This window comes from Blennius ocellaris (genome assembly GCF_963422515.1).
Source record: "Blennius ocellaris genome assembly, chromosome: 1".
Lineage (NCBI taxonomy): Eukaryota > Metazoa > Chordata > Actinopteri > Blenniiformes > Blenniidae > Blennius > Blennius ocellaris.
In genome coordinates this window covers 27,475,387-27,497,838 of record NC_137650.1, presented here as the reverse complement: position 1 = coordinate 27,497,838, position 22,452 = coordinate 27,475,387, and the positions used below count along the sequence as shown (strand labels likewise).

General features: G+C 41.9%; 2 protein-coding genes across 3 annotated transcripts; one reads left to right on the top strand and one right to left on the bottom strand.

Moving 5' to 3' along the window:
- Nucleotides 1–573: 573 nt before the first annotated feature.
- Nucleotides 574–17,109, top strand: tpp2 (tripeptidyl peptidase 2). Of its 2 annotated transcripts, XM_080501779.1 has the most exons (29): nucleotides 574–755; nucleotides 2,187–2,315; nucleotides 2,472–2,567; nucleotides 3,765–3,869; nucleotides 3,994–4,118; nucleotides 4,230–4,393; nucleotides 4,625–4,779; nucleotides 4,884–4,960; nucleotides 5,054–5,181; nucleotides 5,649–5,897; nucleotides 6,572–6,687; nucleotides 6,831–7,002; nucleotides 7,105–7,262; nucleotides 7,345–7,421; nucleotides 7,510–7,616; nucleotides 8,166–8,320; nucleotides 8,769–8,885; nucleotides 8,966–9,066; nucleotides 9,149–9,245; nucleotides 9,339–9,476; nucleotides 9,699–9,943; nucleotides 10,325–10,403; nucleotides 11,493–11,531; nucleotides 11,937–12,088; nucleotides 12,172–12,268; nucleotides 12,352–12,482; nucleotides 12,583–12,841; nucleotides 13,442–13,561; nucleotides 13,666–17,109. In XM_080501779.1, exons 1-29 carry the CDS (start codon nucleotides 585–587, stop codon nucleotides 13,753–13,755), a joined length of 3,849 nt encoding a protein of 1,282 aa, XP_080357905.1. In that variant the 5' UTR covers nucleotides 574–584; the 3' UTR covers nucleotides 13,756–17,109. The 2 variants fall into 2 exon arrangements, with proteins under 2 accessions (XP_080357905.1, XP_080357906.1); XM_080501780.1 differs by lacking the exon at nucleotides 11,493–11,531.
- A 120-nt stretch (nucleotides 17,110–17,229) lies between these two features.
- Nucleotides 17,230–22,312, bottom strand: mettl21ca (methyltransferase 21C, AARS1 lysine a). The gene is made up of 8 exons (XM_080501801.1): nucleotides 22,267–22,312; nucleotides 21,888–21,989; nucleotides 21,646–21,806; nucleotides 20,371–20,488; nucleotides 19,631–20,293; nucleotides 19,299–19,447; nucleotides 19,097–19,214; nucleotides 17,230–18,952 (listed from the first exon to the last, which is right to left on the bottom strand). The coding sequence occupies exons 2-8, from the start codon at nucleotides 21,976–21,978 to the stop codon at nucleotides 18,534–18,536; spliced, it is 1,719 nt and encodes a 572-aa protein (XP_080357927.1). The 5' UTR covers nucleotides 21,979–21,989; nucleotides 22,267–22,312; the 3' UTR covers nucleotides 17,230–18,533.
- Nucleotides 22,313–22,452: the final 140 nt, after the last annotated feature.

Genomic DNA, 22,452 nt, shown 5'->3' with positions numbered 1-22,452 from the left:
TACACATTTTTCATTTAAATGACTTAAAATGACATTTGCATAATCTTAAAGAAGTTGTAGGATGAAAAGGAAATACATCTTTATTTTGTTGTGAAACTCAAGGGTTACAATTTCCTATCTCAAATGTATTCCAATAAGCTCCCTGCACAGGATTAAAGGCATTTTTGGATTAGGTCTGTCTAATATATTATTATGATTGAACGATTTGTTTTGGCTGTCATCAAAAATAAAATACAAAGCAAAAGATTTAGCTTGATTTAAAAACATCTGTGCAAAGTAAGAAGGGAGACTGTGTTCAGGGATTAGGTTTTTCTTTTCATTCAATTTTACCATTGTTAAATCCCCCCCAAAATTATGAATGGATGCTATTTTATTTTGTCAAATCCTTTCCATAGTACTGTAAGCTTGGAAGTGTGTGTGCTAGCGCGCGCACTCACACTAGCGTGTGGTGTGTGTGTGTGCGCGCGCGCGTGTGTAGAAGTGCAGGCACTGGCCCTTTAACCAGCTCTCCTCCTCGTCCGTCTCTCTCTCACCGTGTTGCTTTTCTTCCCCATTTCGCTGCTTTGTTTTCATTGTCGCTCTTTATGATCATGGCTGCTCACTCTACCGAGGAACCGTTCCCTTTCCACGGGCTGCTCCCCAAGAAGGAAACCGGCGCCGCCTCTTACCTCACCCGGTTCCCCGAGTATGACGGCAGAGGGGTCCTCATCGCCATCCTGGACACCGGCGTGGACCCCGGGGCCCCCGGCATGCAGGTAAAATCGAGCCGGCTGCCTCGTGATAGCGGCTTGCCGGGGCTAAAGGCCCGAGCCGTCCGAACGCACAGTGACACAACGGCAGCGGCCAGCCAGCATGCTAACGTCCACAGAAACACACAATAACTGTGACAACCAGCCGTAAAGCGTCAATGACAACTAGATCAGCGTAAAGCATTTAATACCAGACGAGATCCGATGCTGTTAAATTATGTTTCCAATCTCGGCGCGTGTACAGTTAAACCAACTTGACGTTAGCAAGTCAGTTGGCTCGCGTGCTAAAGTGATAGCTTGGGAAGCTAATGGGTGAATTTGTCAGTGTTTTCCTTCTGTCTGTGTTTACACGTGAGTTTGTCTCGCTTAATTTGAGGACGGACATTGCGTCTCTTTCGGGTTGACAACAGCGAACTGTGAACACATGTATTTTAAATTATGTATCAGTTTGTGGAGGCGGAAACTGCGCGTTTACTGCTAAGTCACACTGGAGTAAACTTCAGTTCGACAGCAACACAATACTGTAGCGGTTTGCTAAAGCCTCCGCACTTTACATTCACATGTGTTATGTGGGGATGCTGGTTGCCTTCATGCTAATTTAAGCCCCACCATTTATTTTTATACCCGCCACCCTTGCATTAGTCATGCAGTAAAGGGCAGATTCTGAATCTGACTCCTGCATTGTGAGTAAACAAAATCATGTAGGACGGAACGCTGCTGCTGCGAAACACTCTTCATTCTGCAGGGTGGTTTTTAGTTTGTACATCACTCTGATTGATCCTGGCCGGTTATGGCTAATGAAACTTCAAATAGTCACTGAGGATACATGATGTTGTCAGGCTTCAAGCTAATGTATGGGAAATATCCAGCATTGATCCATTTTCACAGTAGCTGCATTATGAGGTTGCAACTCAGGATATAAAATATACCTGCAGGTAGATGCACAGTAAAGAGGAAGCACAAACCCTAAGATAGTGAAGCCAGAGAGTTAATGATGTGCAGTTGAGTAATTTGAATATGCAGCCCTTTTGGTACATATGCAAAGGGTTGATTCAGGTCGCCTCATGTATTTAATTTAAAGTCTTTGGCATGCCTGGATACTGTAACTATGTAGGGAAGGATGCAATGTGTAATGACTAATACCACAATCTCTAGAACTGCTGTCATGAATAATTTCGATTTTATTCATTCTACTCAATAATGTTTTTGTCTGCATCTACATTTGTAATGTGAGTACCGTTGAGCAGGTATATGCAAATAATAGATCAAATACTCATTCAAGTTCATAGAAATGAGTTCTGTTTACTAGAATGGAGTTGGCTATAAAATAATATACTCATGACAATTCTGAAATGTAGGTTCATATTGTGTATTGCAATGTAATAAAATTGTTTACCAAATCATTATTGATCATTTCCTTGATTCCTGTCTCATCAGGTCACCACTGAGGGGAAGCCAAAGATCGTCGACATCATTGATACGACAGGGAGCGGTGACGTGAACATGGCCACAGTGGCCGAGCCTAAAGATGGGACAATCGCTGGCCTCTCTGGTAGAACACTTAAGGTCAGCAGACAGCTTTTTGTTGCTCAGATTAATATGAGGTGAATGATGAACAGCTGTCACATAGGGAATAACCCATAACAGGTATCGTCCTACATCTGAAGCCATTTTATGCTAATGTGTGCCCTGTCTCTCGTTGTGTCTTTTTATGTCTTCCAGATCCCTCCTTCCTGGGTCAATCCAACAGGGAAGTTTCGCATTGGAGTTAAAAATGGTTACGAGTTCTTCCCTAAGGCTCTCAAAGAAAGAATACAGGTAGAGGCGTGTGATGCTGTTACTGTACGAGACTTTTTATAGATTTCAAACTCCTGTTGCTGTTGCTAATAGCTCAATGCTGTGCTGATACATGCATGATCACAAATAGAGGCTCCTTCAGATGAATATTTTACCTTCTTTTAAGTTTATGAGCCGCTACATTAGGGGGGGTCCAACATACAACCCATGTGTCCAAACCAGCCTGTCAGAGGACCCAGTAAAATGTAAACATTACAAAGAAAAACTTCAAACCTTAAAAATCCTTTGATGCATTTTTTTTCTTTTTGTAGTAGTAGTATTGTACACCACAGGGCATTGTTAACACTGCATAGTATTGAGATTTGACTTATTTTTCTTTCTTTTTTTTAATTTCAATGTTTTATGGATTCATAAAATTATTTTAAAATTCAATATAATGTAGATGCATTTGTTTGCACTAAAGCAAAGGTAAATCACTTGGAGTGATTATTGTACTGGTTCAGGCCACTTGAGATCAAACTGAGCTTCATGTGCTCCTTGACTTGAAATTAATTCACACTCCTGCGCTACACTATGTGATGAGGATTTCAGAAACCCAGGTTAAACAGCGAGTTAAAAATAATTATGCTGCTTTCCTCTTGATTAAAGCTGATGGTGATAGCAATGTCTTAACTATGACAGATTAGTAATGTCATCCTGTACGGTGCACTTTTAACTGAAATAGCATTTATGTACTCCGTATGGGAATAGGAGGATGTGTACATGGCCCAGCCTTGTACTTTCTTGGGAATATACAAACTACTGTTACTTTCTGACCATCATTTTCTGTTGGGTGTTTTTTAATTGGTTGTTGTAATGTTTCACTGTTTGACATAAGACTACAGATTTTAAGTCATGATTGCTTCTATTTGTCTGAGACAGCCAAAGTATGTTGCAGCCTTAACCCAAACATAGACGGGCAGTCCTCAAAGTTAAAAAAGTTTGATGGTGTCTGATATGCCTTTTTTATTCTTTGTGTTTAATTTACTATACAAAAATATGAAATCAGAACAATTGCAGTCATAATATGCTTACGTGTAGTGGTATTTCACATCTTTGCCAATGTTTCTAAACAGTTTTAATAGTGGGGACATTAATTTCAGACTAATCAAAGCATCAGATGGATATAATGAGATGAAATATGCTGCTATGTGCCATTCTGTTGTGTTTGTGCTGCAGAAAGAGCGAAAGGAGAAAGTGTGGGACCCGCCACACAGAGCCGCACTGGCAGAGGTCAGCCGTAAAACAGAAGAATTTGACCTCGCTCATCCGACACCCTCCCAGGTGAAAACTCCAGCTCTCTCTGATCCAGTGTCTCCATATAGTTGTTCTTTTTGGTTATGTCCTGTTTCCCACAGAAAAAAATCTAATTCTTCTGTTTTTACCCACATGCATTCCTCCTCTCCAGATGGAGAAGCTGCAGAAAGAAGAGCTTCAGAGTCAGTCAGAACTTCTGGCATCACTAGAAAAGAAATACAGTGATCCTGGTCCTGTGTATGACTGTGTGCTTTGGCATGACGGCACTGCATGGAGGTAAGCTAAACTTACACAATTGTTTCACCCTTCCTCCGCACAGTGTCCTTCTGTTTGCCAACACTATATTTATCATTCATTGCCCGTTGATGTTTTTTTTTTTTTTTCCAGGGCTGTAGTTGACACTTCAGAGTGTGGAGAGCTGTCCCAGTGCACTGTGCTTGGCTCATACAGAGAGACACAACAGTATGCCACGTTAGGAAATGCTGAGATGCTGAACTACTCTGTGAATGTTTATGACGAAGGGAACACACTCTGCATTGTCACTAGTGGAGGTGAGTCATTTCAAGGAAAGAAAAAAAAATACTATAATGTCATTTGTCTCTCTCTGGCAAATGTAGATTCAAACTTTTCTGTTTCAAGATATTTCTTTCATTGCGTTTAGGTTCTTCAATTAAAAAAAACAAACATTTAAGGCAAAAAAGGATTTCATGCAATAGAACCTGCTTAGTGTGTAGACGTCTGCAGAGTGTTGTTTAGTCTGATCTCATTGTTCACTTTTAAAGGGGCTCATGGGACACATGTGGCAAGTATAGCAGCGGGTTTCTTCCCAGAAGAACCAGAACGCAATGGTGTGGCCCCCGGTGCCCAAATTCTGGCCCTGAAGATCGGTGACACGCGCCTCAGCACCATGGAAACGGGCACAGGACTCATCCGAGCGGTATTTGCTCTCACGAATATATAAGACTTAATCAAACAGGAAACATTATTGTGCGTCTTATTTTGAAACTGATTATTCTGAATCTCTTTATTTCTCACTAAAAGATGATTGAAGTCATCAACTACAAGTGTGATCTGGTTAACTACAGCTATGGAGAAGCCACCCACTGGCCCAATACTGGGTGAGTGAAATGAAGCAGTAGTTGAAAAAGCTTCACTTGGTTACTCCTTGTTCTGCATGGTTACTGAATATTGTCGCCGATTGTGTCTTTCAGGAGGATTTGTGATGTGATCACAGAAGCCGTGCAGAAGCACAATGTCATTTTTGTTTCGAGTGCAGGAAATAACGGGCCCTGCCTCTCCACTGTTGGCTGCCCAGGAGGAACCACCAGCAGTGTCATAGGTACACACTCCGGTTGAACGCATCTGTAAAGCCATGCTCGGATGAATTGCGCAGAAATGTGGCTTTTGAACTTCACCATTTACATTTTTAAACCTTTCGAAAGGAACATCTATATTTAATTATTAGCTGTCGTCACACTTTATCCAAGATGGTTGTATAGTTTGTTTATGACTGCTCACAACATACACAGATGCTTGGTACAGATGTTTTTTTGATGCATGAAATAAACCAATAAGTATTTATTATGACTAATTTGTAATTCATTAGCACCTTGCTGCACTCAGTACTGATGTGTGATGCGGACAATGTCAGAAACTTCTCAAAACACAAGGTTTACAGTTGACTGTTACATACTGTTTACAAACAGCAACAATAAAGACGTTCTGATTTTTGAAGTGATGTGATTATCAGCTGCAAATGTAATATTGGGATCCATCTGCCCAATGTCATTCCTCCTCTCTCCGCAGGAGTGGGAGCGTATGTGACGCCCGACATGATGGTAGCGGAGTATTCCCTGAGGGAGAAGCTGCCTCCAAACCAGTACACCTGGTCGTCCAGGGGCCCCAGCACCGACGGGGCTCTGGGGGTCAGTATCAGTGCCCCCGGCGGAGCCATTGCATCTGTACCCAACTGGACCCTCCGTGGTACCCAGCTGATGAACGGCACATCAATGTCGTCGCCCAATGCCTGTGGAGGCATTGCACTCGTCCTCTCAGGTGGGTCTTAGGTCTCGTGAAATGTCTCATGCAACAGTCTGTCTCAAAGAGAAGGATAAAAACTTTGGGTTTTGTAGTACTTTGATAAATATCTTGACATTTCATTCATTAATTCATGCTTTTTTATTTCAAACACAATTGAAAACAAAAAATACAGTCACAATCACATTTCGAATTACTGTGCAATCCATGCAATCAACTTTTATATTTGGCAAAGGCCCATCGGATACGAAAGATAAGGATACAAAATCAGTCTTCCTTTATTGATTTAGATGTAGTATATTTGCCACCATATTTTTTATATAAGCATTATTTACACAATGCATTCATAAAATCAAACCTGGTGTCCATTTCTGTTAATGTGGAGCCACAGTGGCTGTTTTAATATTTTATTGTAGCTGTGTGGCTGTTTTCAAAGTTATTGTGAATTAAAAAAAAACAAAAAAAAAAACATGACCGCTGCCTCATCCTCTTTTCACAAAACACTTGTGTGAAAAGACATTCATATCTCACAAATGTTCCTATAGATGTTTACAAAAATTACAATAGGCACTAATCACTTGTTGGTAAATAGCAGGTAAGTTTAGTTTCACCACTGCTGTTCAGTAAAGGAATGTGTGATGTGGAAGTGTGTGAATGTACATTTCAACTCATGAGATTTCTGTTGGCTCAAGGGATGAAACAAAATGGGATTCAGCCCACTGTCCCTGCTGTGAGGAGAGCGCTGGAAAACACAGCACTGAAGGTGGATGACATTGAGGTGTTTGCTCAGGGCCACGGAATAATCCAGGTAAGGCTATTGTCTTACACTACTAATACTACTGTCCATTTGCTCTCTGAGTCACTCCCAATTTATGTATAGCCATTTTAAAATTCAATAAATAGAAGCTCTTGTGTATTATCTAGTAATGTGCTTCTTTTCCTTTGTCTCAGGTGGACCGGGCATTAGACTACCTCACTCAGCACGCCTGTTTACCCACAAGCCAACTCGGCTTCTCAGTAACTGTGGGAACACAGAGAGGCATCTACCTCAGGGATCCAACCCAGATTCTATCACCCTCGGATCACGGAGTCGGAATTGAACCCATCTTCCCAGAGAACACGGGTACTTCACGTTACATCATCTTCACTGCACGGTTGGCTTTTTCTTTTTTCTTTTTTTTTCCTTCTTGGTTGTTTTTGAGCCTCACTTCTTCATCCGTCACAGGAAACTCTGAGCGGATCTCCTTGCAGCTACATTTGGCGCTCACGTGTGCCGCTCCCTGGGTCCAGTGCCCCTCCCATTTGGAGCTGATGAACCAGTGTCGTCATGTCAACGTCCGCATCGATCCTATGGGGCTAAGGGAAGGCGTGCACTACACAGAGGTGGGAATTAGGCAAAGAGTAGTCCCTAAGCGGTGTGTGGATGTCATTGCCGTGTGCATTAATGTCTGTGAATGTTTTTCAGGTGTGTGGGTACGATACAGCAGCGCCTACTTGTGGGCCGTTATTCCGAGTCCCAATCACAGTCATCATCCCGGCCAAGTAAGTATTCATGCTACAATAACCCTTTCTTTTGTAGAAGTTAATAAAAGTGTGCGTGTTTGACACTTCTCCTCTTTTCTTCTGACAGAGTGACAGATAGCCGTAATCAGGAGATTTCTTTCACAGACGTCCACTTTAGGCCGGGCCAGATTAGACGCCACTTTATCACCGTTCCTCAGGGAGCCTCCTGGGCAGGTTAGTGTCACTCTAGTTTTGGACCATTAACAAGCAGAAGCAATGTTTATTTTTCTATATTTGTTTCGCCAGTAACATATTCAGTGTGTGTTTGTGTACAATGGAATGCAGATTTGCAAAACCTTAATGTGTAGCCTCTAATTAAAATACAATAATTAACTTGTACAGTTGTATCTTTAAATGCATTTCCATCCGGAAAAAAACAGCCATCATTTAGAAATGCCAGTGTGTACAAAATCCATGCTAAAGGTCTTCAGGACTGTTGAATAAAATTCACATTGTGATCTTCTGATTTGTATTAGGTATCATTAGTTCTTTCTATGTGGATTTAATAAAGTGAAGATGCAGGTCACCTTAAGTGGTGTGTTTACTGAAATGGACCTATTTTTGGAAGCTAAACTTAAACTTGACTTAGAAAACTGGAATGTTGTTTTTTGGGGTTTTTTTTAATAGTAGAAATGGCTGTGTATTATCAAAATGTCTTAGCCTCTTTCACAAGGTTTGTTTCTCTTAATCTTCAGTTTTTCTTCTTCTCTTCCTCGTCTGCAGAGATCACGCTGACCTCCCACTCAGGCGATGTCTCGTCAAAGTTTGTTCTTCACGCGGTGCACTTGGTTAAACAGAGAGCCTACAGAGCGAATGAGTTCTACAAGTTCTCCTCACTGTTGGAAAGAGGCTCACTGACTGAGGCTTTCCCTGTTCTGGTACACATGTTTTCTTGATTATACTGTATTTATTGATTATACAAAGTCATGAGTAAAATCTTGTCATTTTTACTTCTGGGCTGACGTATTGGTATTGTGCAGTGCTTCTCAAATGGTGGGGCGAGCCCCCCTGGGGGGGCGTGGTGGGGTGTCAGGGGGGTCGTGAGGCAGGCGCAACTTTCAGTATTAGTGTCTTTATTCATGCTTGAACAATAAAAAAAGGGCCTCCAGCTCATTTTATTGATTTATTTTGATAATCAGGCCATTGTATGCAGAATGCTGGTGCCAGAAAATCATAGTGGTTTATACAGATAAATAAATATTATCAGGTTCTCAATGGTAGTACAATTCGGGGGGGGGGGGGGGGGGCTGAACATTTTTTTGTCCTCTAGGGGGGGCGTGACAGAAAGTAATTGAGAACCACTGGTATTGTGTATATCCTCTCCAGTCTGGTAGAGTGGTGGAGTTCTGCATTGCTCGCTGGTGGGCCAGCCTGGGAGACGTCACGGTGGACTACAATATCTCATTTCACGGACTCCACATGTCTCCTTCCCCTCTGCACATAGTAAGAACAACACACACTAGAAGAGGTGTTGGACAGTTTCGTTCATCTATCGTCTTTGACTGTCATTTGCTCTAAACCAGCACGCATCTGAAGGAGTGACCAGTTTCGACGTGTCGTCTCCTCTAAGATATGAGGAGGTGTCCCCGACTATAACTCTCAAGTCGTGGGTGCAGCCCTTGAGGTGAGTAAAGCACTCATTTAAACGTTGTTCTTTGGTAACAGTATGGATTTTAGTTTGATTGTTGTTGTTGTTGTTGTTGTAGGCCTTTAAATTCAAAGATAAAAGCCTTGGGAGTGCGAGATGTCTTACCTAATAACAGACAACTCTATGAGATTGTCCTCGCCTACAGTTTTCATCAGGTACAGCCAAACACACATGAGTAAAAAAAAAAAAAAAGCATGATTTTTAATGTTTGCATGTGTGTACAAAGCTGTTTTGCTCTGCGTCTCTAGCCCAAGAGTGGAGAGGTCACACCAAGCTGCCCGACGCTTTGTGAACTGCTGTACGAATCAGAGTTCGACAGTCAGCTCTGGATGCTGTTCGATCAAAATAAGAGACTGCTGGGCTCAGGCGATGCCTATCCACACCAGGTATACAGAAGACTTTTAATTCCTACATGTTCATAAACATCTGTCTTTAGTAGCTGCTCTCAGAAGGTGGGGGTTGTAAATGCAAAAGTGGATGGCCACAGACTTAAATGCTGTAAATGCAGGAACGCACCTTTAAAATGTAATACTCACCATGAAGGTGTGCAGACAACATGTTAACAACACGCTTTTTTTCCCCCCCATGGTTTCCTTTTTATTCTCCAGTATTCTCTGAAGCTGGAAAAGGGCGACTATACCGTACGCCTGCAGGTCCGCCACGAGCAGTCCAGCGAGCTGGAGCGCCTTAAGGACCTGCCGTTTGTGGTTTCCCACCGTCTGTCCACCACTCTCAGTCTGGACGTGTACGAGACGCACCGCACCGCCCTCATGGCCAAAAAGAAGGCGAACTCTGTCACCTTGTGCCCGGGTGCCACACAACCTTTCTACATCACAACCCTGCCAGACGACAAGTGAGTCAATCTGTCTGGAATAGTTTTTACAAAGGAATAGTAAAAAAAATAAATAAAAAAGCTTTTCAGTTTCAGAAAATAAGAAATGTAATCTATTCTGGCTCTTCATGATCTACAGGAGATAAATGACGTTTACATTGAGATAGAATTTAATAGAAAGAAAGTTTGATTGCTGATGAAATGTAAAACGCAGCTTGGTTATGTGTGTAAAAAGGAATTTACCCCCTCTAATGTGTTGTTGAAAATCTTTGTTTATCAAACAAAAAATCGTGTTGATGTTCTAAATGTTGTATATTTCTCTCTTGATGTCCAAGACTGTGTGACGTTTGTCCTTATTTTCTATGTTGCTTTTTCTTTCCCTTCACTGTCCCTCTATGTCAGGATCCCTAAGGGGACAAGTCCAGGATGCTATCTGTCAGGCTCTCTGAGTGTGCCCAAGAGCGAATATGGCAAGAAAGCTGTGAGTGGCTCTTGTTCTCTGTTAATCTCTTTATCACTGCGTCATCAGGACCCAAAGTCATACTGGGTTGCGCTTCAAATCAAATCATTGGACTTTTACCTTATAGTCTGGTGCATGCAGAAATATGAAAAGAAATGGCAGAGGGCGTGATACCAGGTGTACTTGCTTCCTTGCTTTTGCCTTTTCATTAAAAGTGCAACTCTTTTCGGGTTCAGATTGAAGCTGGACTGTGTCTTCCGTTAATTTATGACATCCTTTGTCTTTTATAAACATTTGCCTCTGTTCTTCAGTTTAAGTCCAGAGAACTGCAGTCCCAACTTCCTCTTTCTGGGAGTTTATTCCACCATTAGTGAACGGACAGATCTGTCACAATACATTGGCTTGGCAAGAGGCTGAAGCTGAAATCAAAAAACGTCCTGTGGACCATATTTGCAATATTTTGTTTTTTGGAAATGAAACATTTTGCTTCAATGCTCACGTTGGATGAATTGTGAGCTTCAAGACACTTTTAATTCAAGTAGAAACGAGAATTGCAAAAATGGTGAAATGCCTGTAAAGTTCAACAAATGCTGTTTATACACATTACAGTTGTACGTGGGTTTTTTTTTCCCCTAGGTCTTTTTTTTCTTCTTCAAATTTTCTTGGGTTGAAAGTTCTTGCTTTGACTTAAATATTGCATTTCATTATTCATACCTGAAGGTTTTAATTCTTGTTGGGGGTGTCGTGGCTTCGTTTTGCAGCAAAAACGCACAGGATGAGAATTAAAACCTGACATTTTCCAGACAAAATGTTTGACCGGTTTCCCCGTACTGTTTGAACTCTGATCGGGTCAAAGAATTTTCTGGTTTTTTTGACTGAAAGTCTCCAAACAAAATGGCACAGATCAAAATTTTCGAGACTTGCTGCAAGAGTACAAGTTGTCCCCTCGTTATTGAGGATCACACCACTCTTCACGACTGTGTTTGAATCGGCGGCGTGCAGATGATCAACCTTCTGACTCTCAGTACGAGAATGACATGAGAAAAGAGAGAAACCTTTTTGGTGTGTTTGTGTTGTCTCTTCCTTACTGTGTGTTATTCTGACCACCAGGCGCAGGCCTCTGCAAAACGGCAAGGAAAGTTTAAAAAGGTACTGAATGAGCTAGAAACACTGACCGACAGAGCGTCCACTGCTCTCCTCCCTACTCTAAATGGATTCTTCATGAGCTTCAAATGGGATTCTGATTGAATCGTATCAAGCATGTTAATGTTTCTGCACTGAACAATGCAGCAGTCTACACTTATTAGGCATTTATTTTGATTAGTTACGAGTTTCTGGTGGTCGATGTAATTAACCTTAAACTTCAAGGTGTTTTCTTAATTGAATTGAATTTTTTTTTAAAACAAACAATGAGAAAGAAAATAAACAGGGGGACATGACATTGGTTGGAAAAGGGTCAAATTCAGGATTCTGATCCACTGTAGTAAACAATGAATATAGATAACGTCACTTAATGTCTCTGTCGCTTTCTGTTTTTGTTGTCTGTCCCTGCAGGACATCGTTCCAGTCATCTACCACCTCATCCCTGCTCCCAACAAGTCCAAGAATGGCGGGAAGGAGAAGGACAAGGAAGGAGACAAAGAGAAGGACGTAAAAGACGAGTTTGCAGAAGCCATGAGAGATTTGAAGATCCAGTGGATGACAAAGTGAGCACATTTCAGCCGTTTGGCCTGACGTGTTTTCGTTTCGCGTTCTTCTAACTGGACCGTCTATCGTCTCCACTGCTCAGGTTGGACTCCAGCTCCATCTATGATGAACTAATGGAAAACTACTCAGATTACCTCCCACTGCATGTGCAAAGACTGCATCAGCTGGATTCGGAAAAGGTAGGCGCCATTTTAAAAACGACATTTCAGCCTTTAAAGTAGAACCCTTCCATCAGCCTTTTCTTGCTCGTGTTTGTGTTCAGGAGCGCGTGAAGCGTCTCCGAGACGTGGTGGCTGCGGCAGACATCGTCATCTCCCACATCGACCAAACGGCCCTGGCTGTTTACCTCACCATGAAGACCGACCCTCGGCCAGACGCCGCCTCGATCAAGACGTACGAACTGCTTGCTTGGTCGCAGACGCACTTGCTCGCGACGGATTCGGTATTTCAATCGGACTCAAACTCCTTGTCACTCTGAACGTTGTTGTTTCAGCGACATGGAGAAGCAGAAGTCGTCGCTGCTCGACGCTCTGTGCAGGAAAGGCTGCGCTCTGGCCGACCAGCTGCTGTTGCCGCCTGCGCCGCAGGACGGCGCCGCTGCCGTCGCCACGGGATCGGCAGCCGCAACAACTGAGGAGGCGGCGGAGGAGCAGGCAGCCAGCAGTTCAGATGATGTCCAGCAGATCGTGGCCAAAGCCCTGCTGGACACCTTCTGGGAGGTGCAGAAGTGGGCGGAGTTAACGGACTCCAAGGTGAGCAAAATGTTTTGACACGAGAAGGACAAAGATGATCTTTCAAGTGAGGGGGGGAAACTACTTTATATCCAGACTGTAGTCTAATCATTTATTTGTTGTTTGATTTAATGTTTTTTTCCAAAACCCTGTATAATTGTGAAAGGTTGATATTAACCACCAACAACTGGGAATGCGAAGTGACTTGTTGTCTGGTCACATTTGCGTCTCTGGAGACAAAAGGATTCGATTACTGTCACTTTGTCGCCAGAGGGAAAAGCACCTTTATGTTTCTTTAATTAAGGCAGCAACTTTAGATTTAATGTTTTGTTTGTGTTTTTGAAACCCACATTATTGCATTGCTTTCAGTCCTGCAATATGCTGACATATTGAGTCACACCCATTTACTGAGATATTTGTTGCATCTCTAGAGTCCAGCCAATATGCGGGCCTATTTGTTTGTGGCTTTCCAGACATTACTGCTTCGATCAAATATTTTGTAGCCTCCCACAATGACAACAGTTTCTTTCCTGTCATTTCTTTTCTTAAAATGTGAACTACTTAAACATTAATCCCAAATATCTACCTTTTTTTCTTTTGTTGTTGTGCCTCTGTATCCAGGTGCTGATGTTTTCATACAAACACGCTCTGGTGAACAAGATGTATGGCCGAGCCTTGAAATACGCCTCAAAGATTGTGGAGGAGAAACCCAGCAAAGACAACATGAAGAACTGCATCCAGGTACGAAGACCAATATAAACTGATTTCTGTTTGACAACAAGGGAAAAAAAAGAAAAGAAAAGTAGGCTCAGTTGCTAAAATGACTTTTGCTCCTTGTTTTTCAGCTCATGCGTCACCTTCAGTGGACACACTGCGCTACCTTCAGTGAGAACTGGCTTCCTGTCATGTACCCCACCGACTACACACCGTTTTAGACACACGCACACACACGACATGCATGCTTTGGGCAGCATGGCCACACCTGGCATCTTTGATAACTTGTCCCTCAGGGTCACGGGGTCTATGCATTTGACCAACCAGCTGCCTCCTGAGGACCTTTTTTTTTTTTTTTTTTTTCCTGTCTCGTGTATGATCCTGAACATCAGAATAAAGGACAACATAGAATTTAATTGGTTTTATGCACTCGACACCTTCTGAGGTGAAAGACTGATTTTTCAGAAAACGCTCCTGCAGCCAAGTTTCTTCACTCCTATACTTTTCTCTTTATGTCATCTTCGTGGACTATTAATAAGCTGGTGCTTTTTTTTTTTTTTTTTTTTAAAGAGTGCCGTCCCAGGAGACAGAGACTGAAATCGTGTGATTGTCATTTTTGCCACGAATTGATTCGGAAGCGATGGGGGAGGGGCCAGCGGAGTGTTGCCCCCGCTTGTTCACAACTGATGGTCGCCCATGATTCTTTACAAGCATTGCTGCAGACCTGACATTGAACTGTTAGTGATCAGGATTTGTTGATGCTCGACACACTGAAACCAAGTTTCCAACATTTTTTATTTTTTGTTTCAAGTGTCACTTATCAATCACATTAACAGGCTCAGTCGTGTGACTAAAATCCTCCCAATGTAAAACTGGTTTAAAGGATTATATTTCCATGTTCATATACCTCACTGATGTTCCGGTTTGATTGTTGTCCTTTATTTCTAATTGTTTTGGTCATTTTTGCAATCTGGAGTTTTTCATATCCTTCATTTTTCAGCATTCTGCACTCCATTGAACCTCATTTTCCTGTGTAAATACTGTAAAAACAACAAAAACAAGGGCCAGTGTGTACTCCAGGGATTTATCCCAAGTCTGTTATAAACAAACTCATTTATTCACTTTAAAATACCGTACGAACGACTCCAGAAAGCTCAAAGCTGGTTATTCTCCTGCTTCGCTGAGCGGAACTTGCGATGTTCAGACACGTTCACCCCGACGTCTGAATTAAAGGGGGAGTTTTGGACTTATTTACCACTTTGTTTTTTTTGTTATTTTTGATGATTCAAGTCTTGCCGGGTTGAGGAAGTTTCAGTCTTGTTCTCGTCTGTCTCAGACCACAAAACGGTGTTGAGGTGCCTTTCTGTATGTACCTCACCTTTCTGGCGGGGCGGAGAAAAGGGTTTTGACGGCATGAAGCTGCAGAATTGGTCGCCATCATTTCACCCATCAGACCTTCAGCGGTCAAATGTGCTGTAAAGCTCATGTCGGCATGCATGGCAGGTCTCCACCCCCCAACACCACACATGCTACCTAAGCAGCACATCTTAAGCGTTCAGTCCGTCACGCCTCAATAACATGACGATGCAGTTGTGGGCAGCAGGAAGAATTTCAGATGGGATTTCATAGTAAAATGTTCACACAGTATTAGATGTTTCTGTGCAGCATTGCACATGTTCACAGTGTCATAAAATGATGTACATACACGCGTAACACACAAATGATTATGATGCAATAGGTATATAACGCAAATATTCTAATCAATGTATTTTGCATATATGCATGTCTTCTAGGATGTAAGGAAAAAAAACAACTAGTTTTATGTGAAGCAGAATTTAGTTTGTTTCAATTTGAAAGACTTTTAATCTGAAAGAGTTGATGATTATCACTGTTATTTCCATGAGTGTGTTTGTGAATGGCTTCATGTGTACTTGTGAGCATTTTTTTTTCTTTTTGTGTGTATGTGAACATTTCTTCTCACAAAACTGAATTGATAGCCATTGAAAAGAGTTTCCTCCTGATTTTCTTCTTTGTGGACTTTTAAGGGACGATACCAGTGTTTCTGATCTTATTTACTACAAAAGTAACTTTTTTTTTTTTTGGTATTCAGATTTGGGATTTTTTTTTCCTGCATTAACTCCCCAAGCTATTACGTTTAATCAATGTCTTTATAAAATGGGAAAATCCTCAAACTTTGTGGAATTTGTGGTGATAGATGAAGTAAATAGATTTACTATTACCCGCGCATGTTCATACTGATCTTCACTAACATAGACTTTAAGATGACATTTTAAAGCAAAAAGTTTGCATCAGCCTATGTGAATGAAAGGGAAATGGATTTCCACATGAAATCCCCAAAATATCAGGTACATTAAAAGAAGCTGATGTTTTTTGGATTTTTTTCAAGAACCACCACATATCACTGGAGTAAAGCTAAGATGTTTCTTCTGTTGTTGCCTTGAACCTTAATATGGGATATAAAAGCTGTATAAGTCTAGTGTGCTCACTCCATCCTAACTTCCAGATTTAATTTACCGTTTCAAGCATCAATCAAGTAAATGAATTACAGACTTAATTCAGGCTTTTCTTGAGCACCAGATTTCCGTATTAAAACTTTCCCTTTAATGAGGCAGAGACATTTCCTAATATGGCCGTTTTGACGATCACCTTTGAAAACTGCAAAGAACAGAAAGAAAAGTGCGTCTAAAAATCCCAAACTTTTAAAACATGACAAAATGTGGTTTGAAACACTGGTTTGGTCTTAAAATCTCACCTTAAATCATACCTAAGAGGAAGATGACATCATAATCATCATCATATAAGCATGGCGTGTGACCTTTTTCAATCTAAAGTCCATCAAAGTTAAGTGTGATATCCTGTCTCATCTGTAATATCATCCGTTTAACCAAAGAGTGGTTTCTCGTGTTGCGATGGTTCAGATGGAACATGAAGGCGTCATCACAGCGACCGAGTCGAAGAAGGAAGCGGATTCACACTCTGGTGTTTATGCTGCGCCTCTTCTTGCGGGTTCGTCTTTCCCCGGCGAGGCTCGCTGACAAGTGTACTGTCCGCATTTAAGAATGTAACATTTGCCGCTTTCAAGCCTCTTGTCCCACGTGGGAAATGAGCGGGTTTACCTTGCTCACGGAGGGCGAAGAGCTCCTTGTCTCTCTGTTTTTATCCGTGGCTCATCTCAGGCCTCTCCAAGTGCACAGAGGTTCACTGGAATCTGTTTTGTTTTTAGCCAAGTTTGTGCACATCGTCTTCTTCTTTTTTCCTCTACCCCCTCTTACGTGTGTTTTTGGTCAGACGTGTCGTGTTCAGGGCTCGGTTATCTACAGCATGTGTTGCCAATGACAGTCTCTCCGAAAATGGCCTTAACTTTCGCCACAGGACTTCACCGTCCATCTCTGGCATCAGACAGACTTCTCATATCCATGGCTCTCACTCTGATGGTGTCAGGAAAGACCTCCGAAAAGCTCTTGTTGTATGTTGAGTGTTTATATTTATAGTTATAAAAACAATCTGACAAATGCCAATATTTTAGAGAATGTTATGACATAAGGTTATATGCTCCTAGTATTATTTTATACCCATTCTTCCTTGATGACGTGTGGAAGCTCTGAGCTGCTTGTCACCGTTTTGTGCTCACATGGAATAAAGTCACAAATGAGAAGAATGACACTGAATAAAAACAGTTTGGAAGATTTCAAGTGTTCATTGGTTGTCTTTTTTTTTTTTTTTTTACATACAGTGAATAAAACGCGTCATAAAAAGTAAAAAAAAAAAAATGAAAAGACTAACAAAAAGAGGCTAAAATGTTTATAAAGTCTGCTTTCTTTACATGTCATCATTTACTCTATTACCAGTTTGCTGTTCTAACCAAAACCATTTACATCCTCACATTTCAGATTAGGAAACCCTACAATTGGGCTCCATAGAAGCAAACCAGCAGGAATATACATTAAGTTGCATAATTTCCCATCAATTGCTTCTCTTCTCTAGTTTCCAGTTTGTATCATTGAACCTCCTGGGTTTAAGGTTTAATTTAAACTGGCTATTCTTGCTTATCATCACTCTCTCGCTGAGCAGAAGTCCTGACACCGGTGTTTTACATTCCTGGTCCTCACATACCCCCATAACCCCCGACAGCCCCACATGTATTGGATGCCTCACTTCTCAGAAACAGCTGAGCCATTTAAATACATGTTATCAAGATTCTCCAGAGCTTAAAAAAAAACAAGCAAGCCAAGAGCAGGTATAATTTAGGTTGCAACACATGTAGAAACCAGGATTGGAAAACAGTTTAGCGACCACTTTGTTGCGCCCTTAAAAATCTTATACAGTGACTATTCCTGAACTTCTGAATTTAAAGCTTCTTCTCTAGTAGCAATTTGTAAACCCATCATGACGTGGATTTTTGTTACATATACTATATTCTCATGTGAACTCACACTTCAGAGCTTCAAAAGTTAACCAGAGGTTGGCCAGTCATGTTCAAAAGAATCCTCCTGCAGTAATGCATATACACACTCCCTCTCTCTATTTTATGGGATAGTGCTTATTGAAAAATGTAGACACCGACTGTAAGTTACTCAGCAAACCACATAAGGATTTGTAATTTTCAGTGCAGAACGTGAGCTGTAGAGTTTGCAGGAGTTATGACAGGAACAACAGAGGAGTAAAGATAGGACCTGGACAGCAGTGGCTGGAGGGATTAATGCTGATCCAGGACCTTCACCCAAAAGAAACCTTGTGGAAGCACAAGCAGTACATGTGAACTACAATAAAGAAATTTGGATTCCTCCTCTTTATCTTACTGTGCTGCAACATCTGTTGCTACAACGTGAAAACGTGATTTGGATTACTTTAACGTCAGTGTGACCTTTGCAGTGTGCTTATAACTTGAGTCCTTTAACATTCAGCAAGCATGTATTAAAAAAAAGGAAATACTTTAGAGGCTTTGATTTCTGCAGCCTCCAAGGTGTTTCAAGCTTCCTTAGTAATTTCTCACCTGCCTTATTTCACTGTGTGACTCTCTGCTTGTCGCCATGAAGATCTTCATCTCTCCATTCTCAAACATTAAACTCGTGTTAAAAGTCTTTTTGAAGTCGTCAGTGAAAGTCAGGTCAGTTTCAAACCGCACCTTGTTGGCCCAGATCAGAGTCGTGCCCGGACTGCAGAAATGCTTCATGGTGGCCAGGAGCTCCTCCAGGTAGTCGTGATGGTAGACCACGTCTGCTGCCAGCACGTAGTCGTACCGGTAGACGGATGGAGGGTGGGTACGCGCCAGGTTGTAGCCCCAGGACAGAACTTCCACCTGGGGGGTGTGTCTGCAGTGGTCCCTGGTGTTCCTCTCCACGTTGGCCCGGAGGTTACTCAACACATCGGATGAGTCTGTGGCTGTGACTGAGGCTCCTGAAAAAGTGGGAATGTGTCATCTCCAGCCATTAGTCCTTTTCTGTTTCTTTCCACCACCCCCGAAGTCTGTTTTTGGAATGTGTATTTGCATGTTTAAGTGAGATTGTGTGTTACGTCCAGATAAATCATGCTGATGCTCACCCAGCAGGCTGGCCACGATGGTTACCAGCCCTGTTCCTGCTCCCAGCTCCAGCACCGTCTTCCCCTGCAGGTTCACTGTGTCCCTGTTGTTCTCCAGAAAAGAACACAAAGCCAACGCCTGACAACAGAAACGAAAGAGGCACTGAGACGTTGAGAGAAACTTGGCTTTTGCACGATTAAATGTGTTCTCAGCGGGACTCACGGCCGGCCACATCACCGCTCCATAGGAGTCTATGGATTCACGAATGAAAATATCCTGTCCTGCATAGTGGTAGATGTCTTGATTCAGGCTGCGTAAGATGCTGGGAACCAAGATCTGCTCTGCAGCTTTCTGATCTGTAGACTCCTGTCCTGTGGAAAGAAAAGAGTACGTTTAAGCTATATCGAATTTTTTAGTCACAAATCTACAACTCCATTGATTCAATTCTATTACACATTAGACTGCAGTTTGACTCTGGTAATGATCGGATTGATACTTGTAAACATTGTTGATACGCAAATATTAAGGACATTTTCTCATGACAGGTGTCTCACCTGTCATGTCTTCATCAATTGAGGCAAAATCCTCTGGATCGTCATTTCTGTCGCCATCATCATTGAGGTCCTCGTCTCCATCGTACTGAAGATTTCCCTCTTCCTCCATTTGTTTTTCTTTTCCCGTGTCCTGGCTGACACTATTCAAATCAACCTCACTGTGTTCCTGCTTTACAAGCTCATCTTTGCTCAGCTCATCCTCAGCATCACCCCCTTTCCCTTCCTCCTCCACTGTTAGAGGATGATGTATTCCCTGCCCAATGCCGTCTTCTTCCCCCCCCTCCCGACTGGTGGCCAGAAAGATCTTCAACTCCCCATCCTCAACCAATAAACTTGTTTTGAAGGCCTTTTTGAAATTGTCAGTGAAAGTCAGGTCAGTTTCAAACCGCACCTTGTTGGCCCAGATCAGAGTCGTGCCCGGCCTGCAGAAATGCTTCATGGTGGCCAGGAGCTCGTCCAGGTAGTCGTGATGGTAGACCACGTCTGCTGCCAGCACGTAGTCGTACCGGTAGACGGAGGACGGATAGGTGCGCTCCAGGTCGTGGCTCCAGGACAGAGCTGCTACCTGGGGGGTGTGTCTGCAGTGGCCCCTGGTGTTCCTGAACAGGTTTGCTCTCAGTTTGCCCAGAACGTCTGGAAGGTCCGTGGCTGTGACCCAACCACCTGAAGACAGAGTTTAAAACAACAGTCATAGTCTCACAGGTGTTTGTGCGTGAAGAAGTTTCTGGATATTTAGGTACCGAGGAATGCTGCTACTATAGACACAAGGCCGGTCCCTGCTCCAATCTCCAGGACAGCTTTATCCACAAGGTTGAACTCTTCGCCATGAGTGTCCAGCAAGTGACAGAGAGCCAAAGCCTGTAATCAAACTCAATGTTTTAGTCTGTATCAGACACATCAACCCAACACTTCAAATTGATGGAAATTGGAACTGTTCATTGGTCGAATACATTGTTATAACACTCTGTGGCTCTGTGGAAAATTTCAAATGTAAAATATGATGAAAAAATGTATTAATACCAGATATACTTGTAGTATAACTAAAAGTCATCGACAATTATCGCAAATGTTTTTTTCATCTTTGTTTATCTGTTTTCACAATGATGACAGATAATTCCTTCATGATTTATTTCTTTATTAGAACAAATGGGTCAGCATGCATTGAATATAATATAGAGCATGTGCTGTGTAGTAAAATTGCAACTCATGCAAGAGATTGTAAATGCAGAGAAACGCATGCAGCTGAAACACAATGCCAAAATCATTTTGTGATCTTCCATCACCACATCAGAAAAATGTTAATTGTGTAGTAGGAATCATTGCCTGGCCTACGGAGCCTATTAAAAACATTTAACACATGATCGATTTCACAGTGTCAATTGTTCACTGTTCTCTTTGTTTTATTTCTGTACTTTTATCCTGTTTTATTTATGTACTTTTTAATTAATGTTATTTTATGGCTGTACCTGTCTTGTGCACACTGGGGACTTTTACAAATTTATTCCAATGTGGTTTTACTGCAAATGGCAAATAAATGAATCTGAATCTGAATCTGAATCTGAATCTGAGTGCCTCAGGGTTCTGTCCTGTGCTCATCTTCTCTTCATTATTTACTTTATCCCACTCAGCAGTATTTTTAGAAACCATGAACTCAGCTTTCATTGCTACAAAGACACCCAGCTCTACCGCCCTTTGTAGTAAATATCACTCTATTATTCATAACTCTACAACCTGAAAAAGAGACAACACGCAACCATCATGGACTTCTCTGAGAAAAAGTTTGATTATAAAAGAAATATCCAAGACTGTACAAATTAGAATCAAATGTCCTGTGTTTTATTGAATATGTATATGAACAATATTTCTGAAATTGATGCTGTGTTTTTCCAGGAAAGAAGCAAAAATAGGCTTTCCAGCATTTTTAGTCAATGCACAGTTCTAAACGGGTTAGGATTAGGGAGTTAGGGGTTAGGAAACCAAGCGATAAAGAAATCCATTGAATCAATATTACTCACTGCTGGCCATATCATGCCTGCATAGGAATCCAAACCCTCCTCGATGACAATTTTCTTGCCGACATAGTTGAAAACCTCTTTTCCTGCGTAGTGATAGAAACGAGGTGCCCAGTCGGGCTTATGCTGCTTCACGACGGTGACCTCCTCTGTTGGTGAATCACCTGAAATAAACAAAAAGATGAGACGCTGAGATACCTTGTGTCATCTGGCTCCAACATGTTACCCATAATATTTCACCCTACCTTCATCCTGTCCCTTGTCCAAATCGTTCTCCTCCTCTTCCTCTCTCAGAAGAGTGGTGTCCTCCAGTAAGCATGTCGACGACGACTCCATAGGGGAAAGTTCTTTAATCGACATATAGAAAAGATTTAATGGTTACATTTCATTTCACCATCAAATCTGTTAATGATGTAGCAGAAGTAAATTTGCGGCACCATATTATGTTCAATTGAAATATATTTAAAGTTTGTGGCTTGTATTTGCATGTGTCTCGCCATAGAAAAGTACAATAATACTGTTTTTAAAAATGTCTATATATACATAGTACATGTTTCCAAACATTTTTCATTTCACTTGGAACCATATTCAATAAGTTGAAGCAACTAACCTGTGAATTCCTACCTGCGTGCTTGACCTCTGATTCTCCAGTAAACGATCTGTGGTGCAGTCTGGTTGCATCTGGGGACCTTTGACTGCGAGGTTATAGAGAGCATCCTGCAGGACACTCCCATCGCCATCACAAGGGCAGCACAGTATTTTTAGATCTTGGACCATTAGAAATAAACTCAGGCTCCACTAGAGCGTCGC

Bases quoted from the DNA above. Each gene is read 5' to 3' on its own strand.
- tpp2 (XM_080501779.1), top strand. From the start codon at position 585: ATGATCATGGCTGCTCACTCTACCGAGGAACCGTTCCCTTTCCACGGG. The intron at 756-2,186 runs GTAAAATCGAGC...CTGTCTCATCAG, and splicing joins CCGGGGCCCCCGGCATGCAG to GTCACCACTGAGGGGAAGCC. The intron at 2,316-2,471 runs GTCAGCAGACAG...TATGTCTTCCAG, and splicing joins TCTCTGGTAGAACACTTAAG to ATCCCTCCTTCCTGGGTCAA.
- mettl21ca (XM_080501801.1), bottom strand. From the start codon at position 21,978: ATGGAGTCGTCGTCGACATGCTTACTGGAGGACACCACTCTTCTGAGA. The intron at 20,489-21,645 runs GTGAGTAATATT...GTTTGATTACAG, and splicing joins CAGGCATGATATGGCCAGCA to GCTTTGGCTCTCTGTCACTT. The intron at 20,294-20,370 runs GTACCTAAATAT...CTCTGTCTTCAG, and splicing joins TATAGTAGCAGCATTCCTCG to GTGGTTGGGTCACAGCCACG.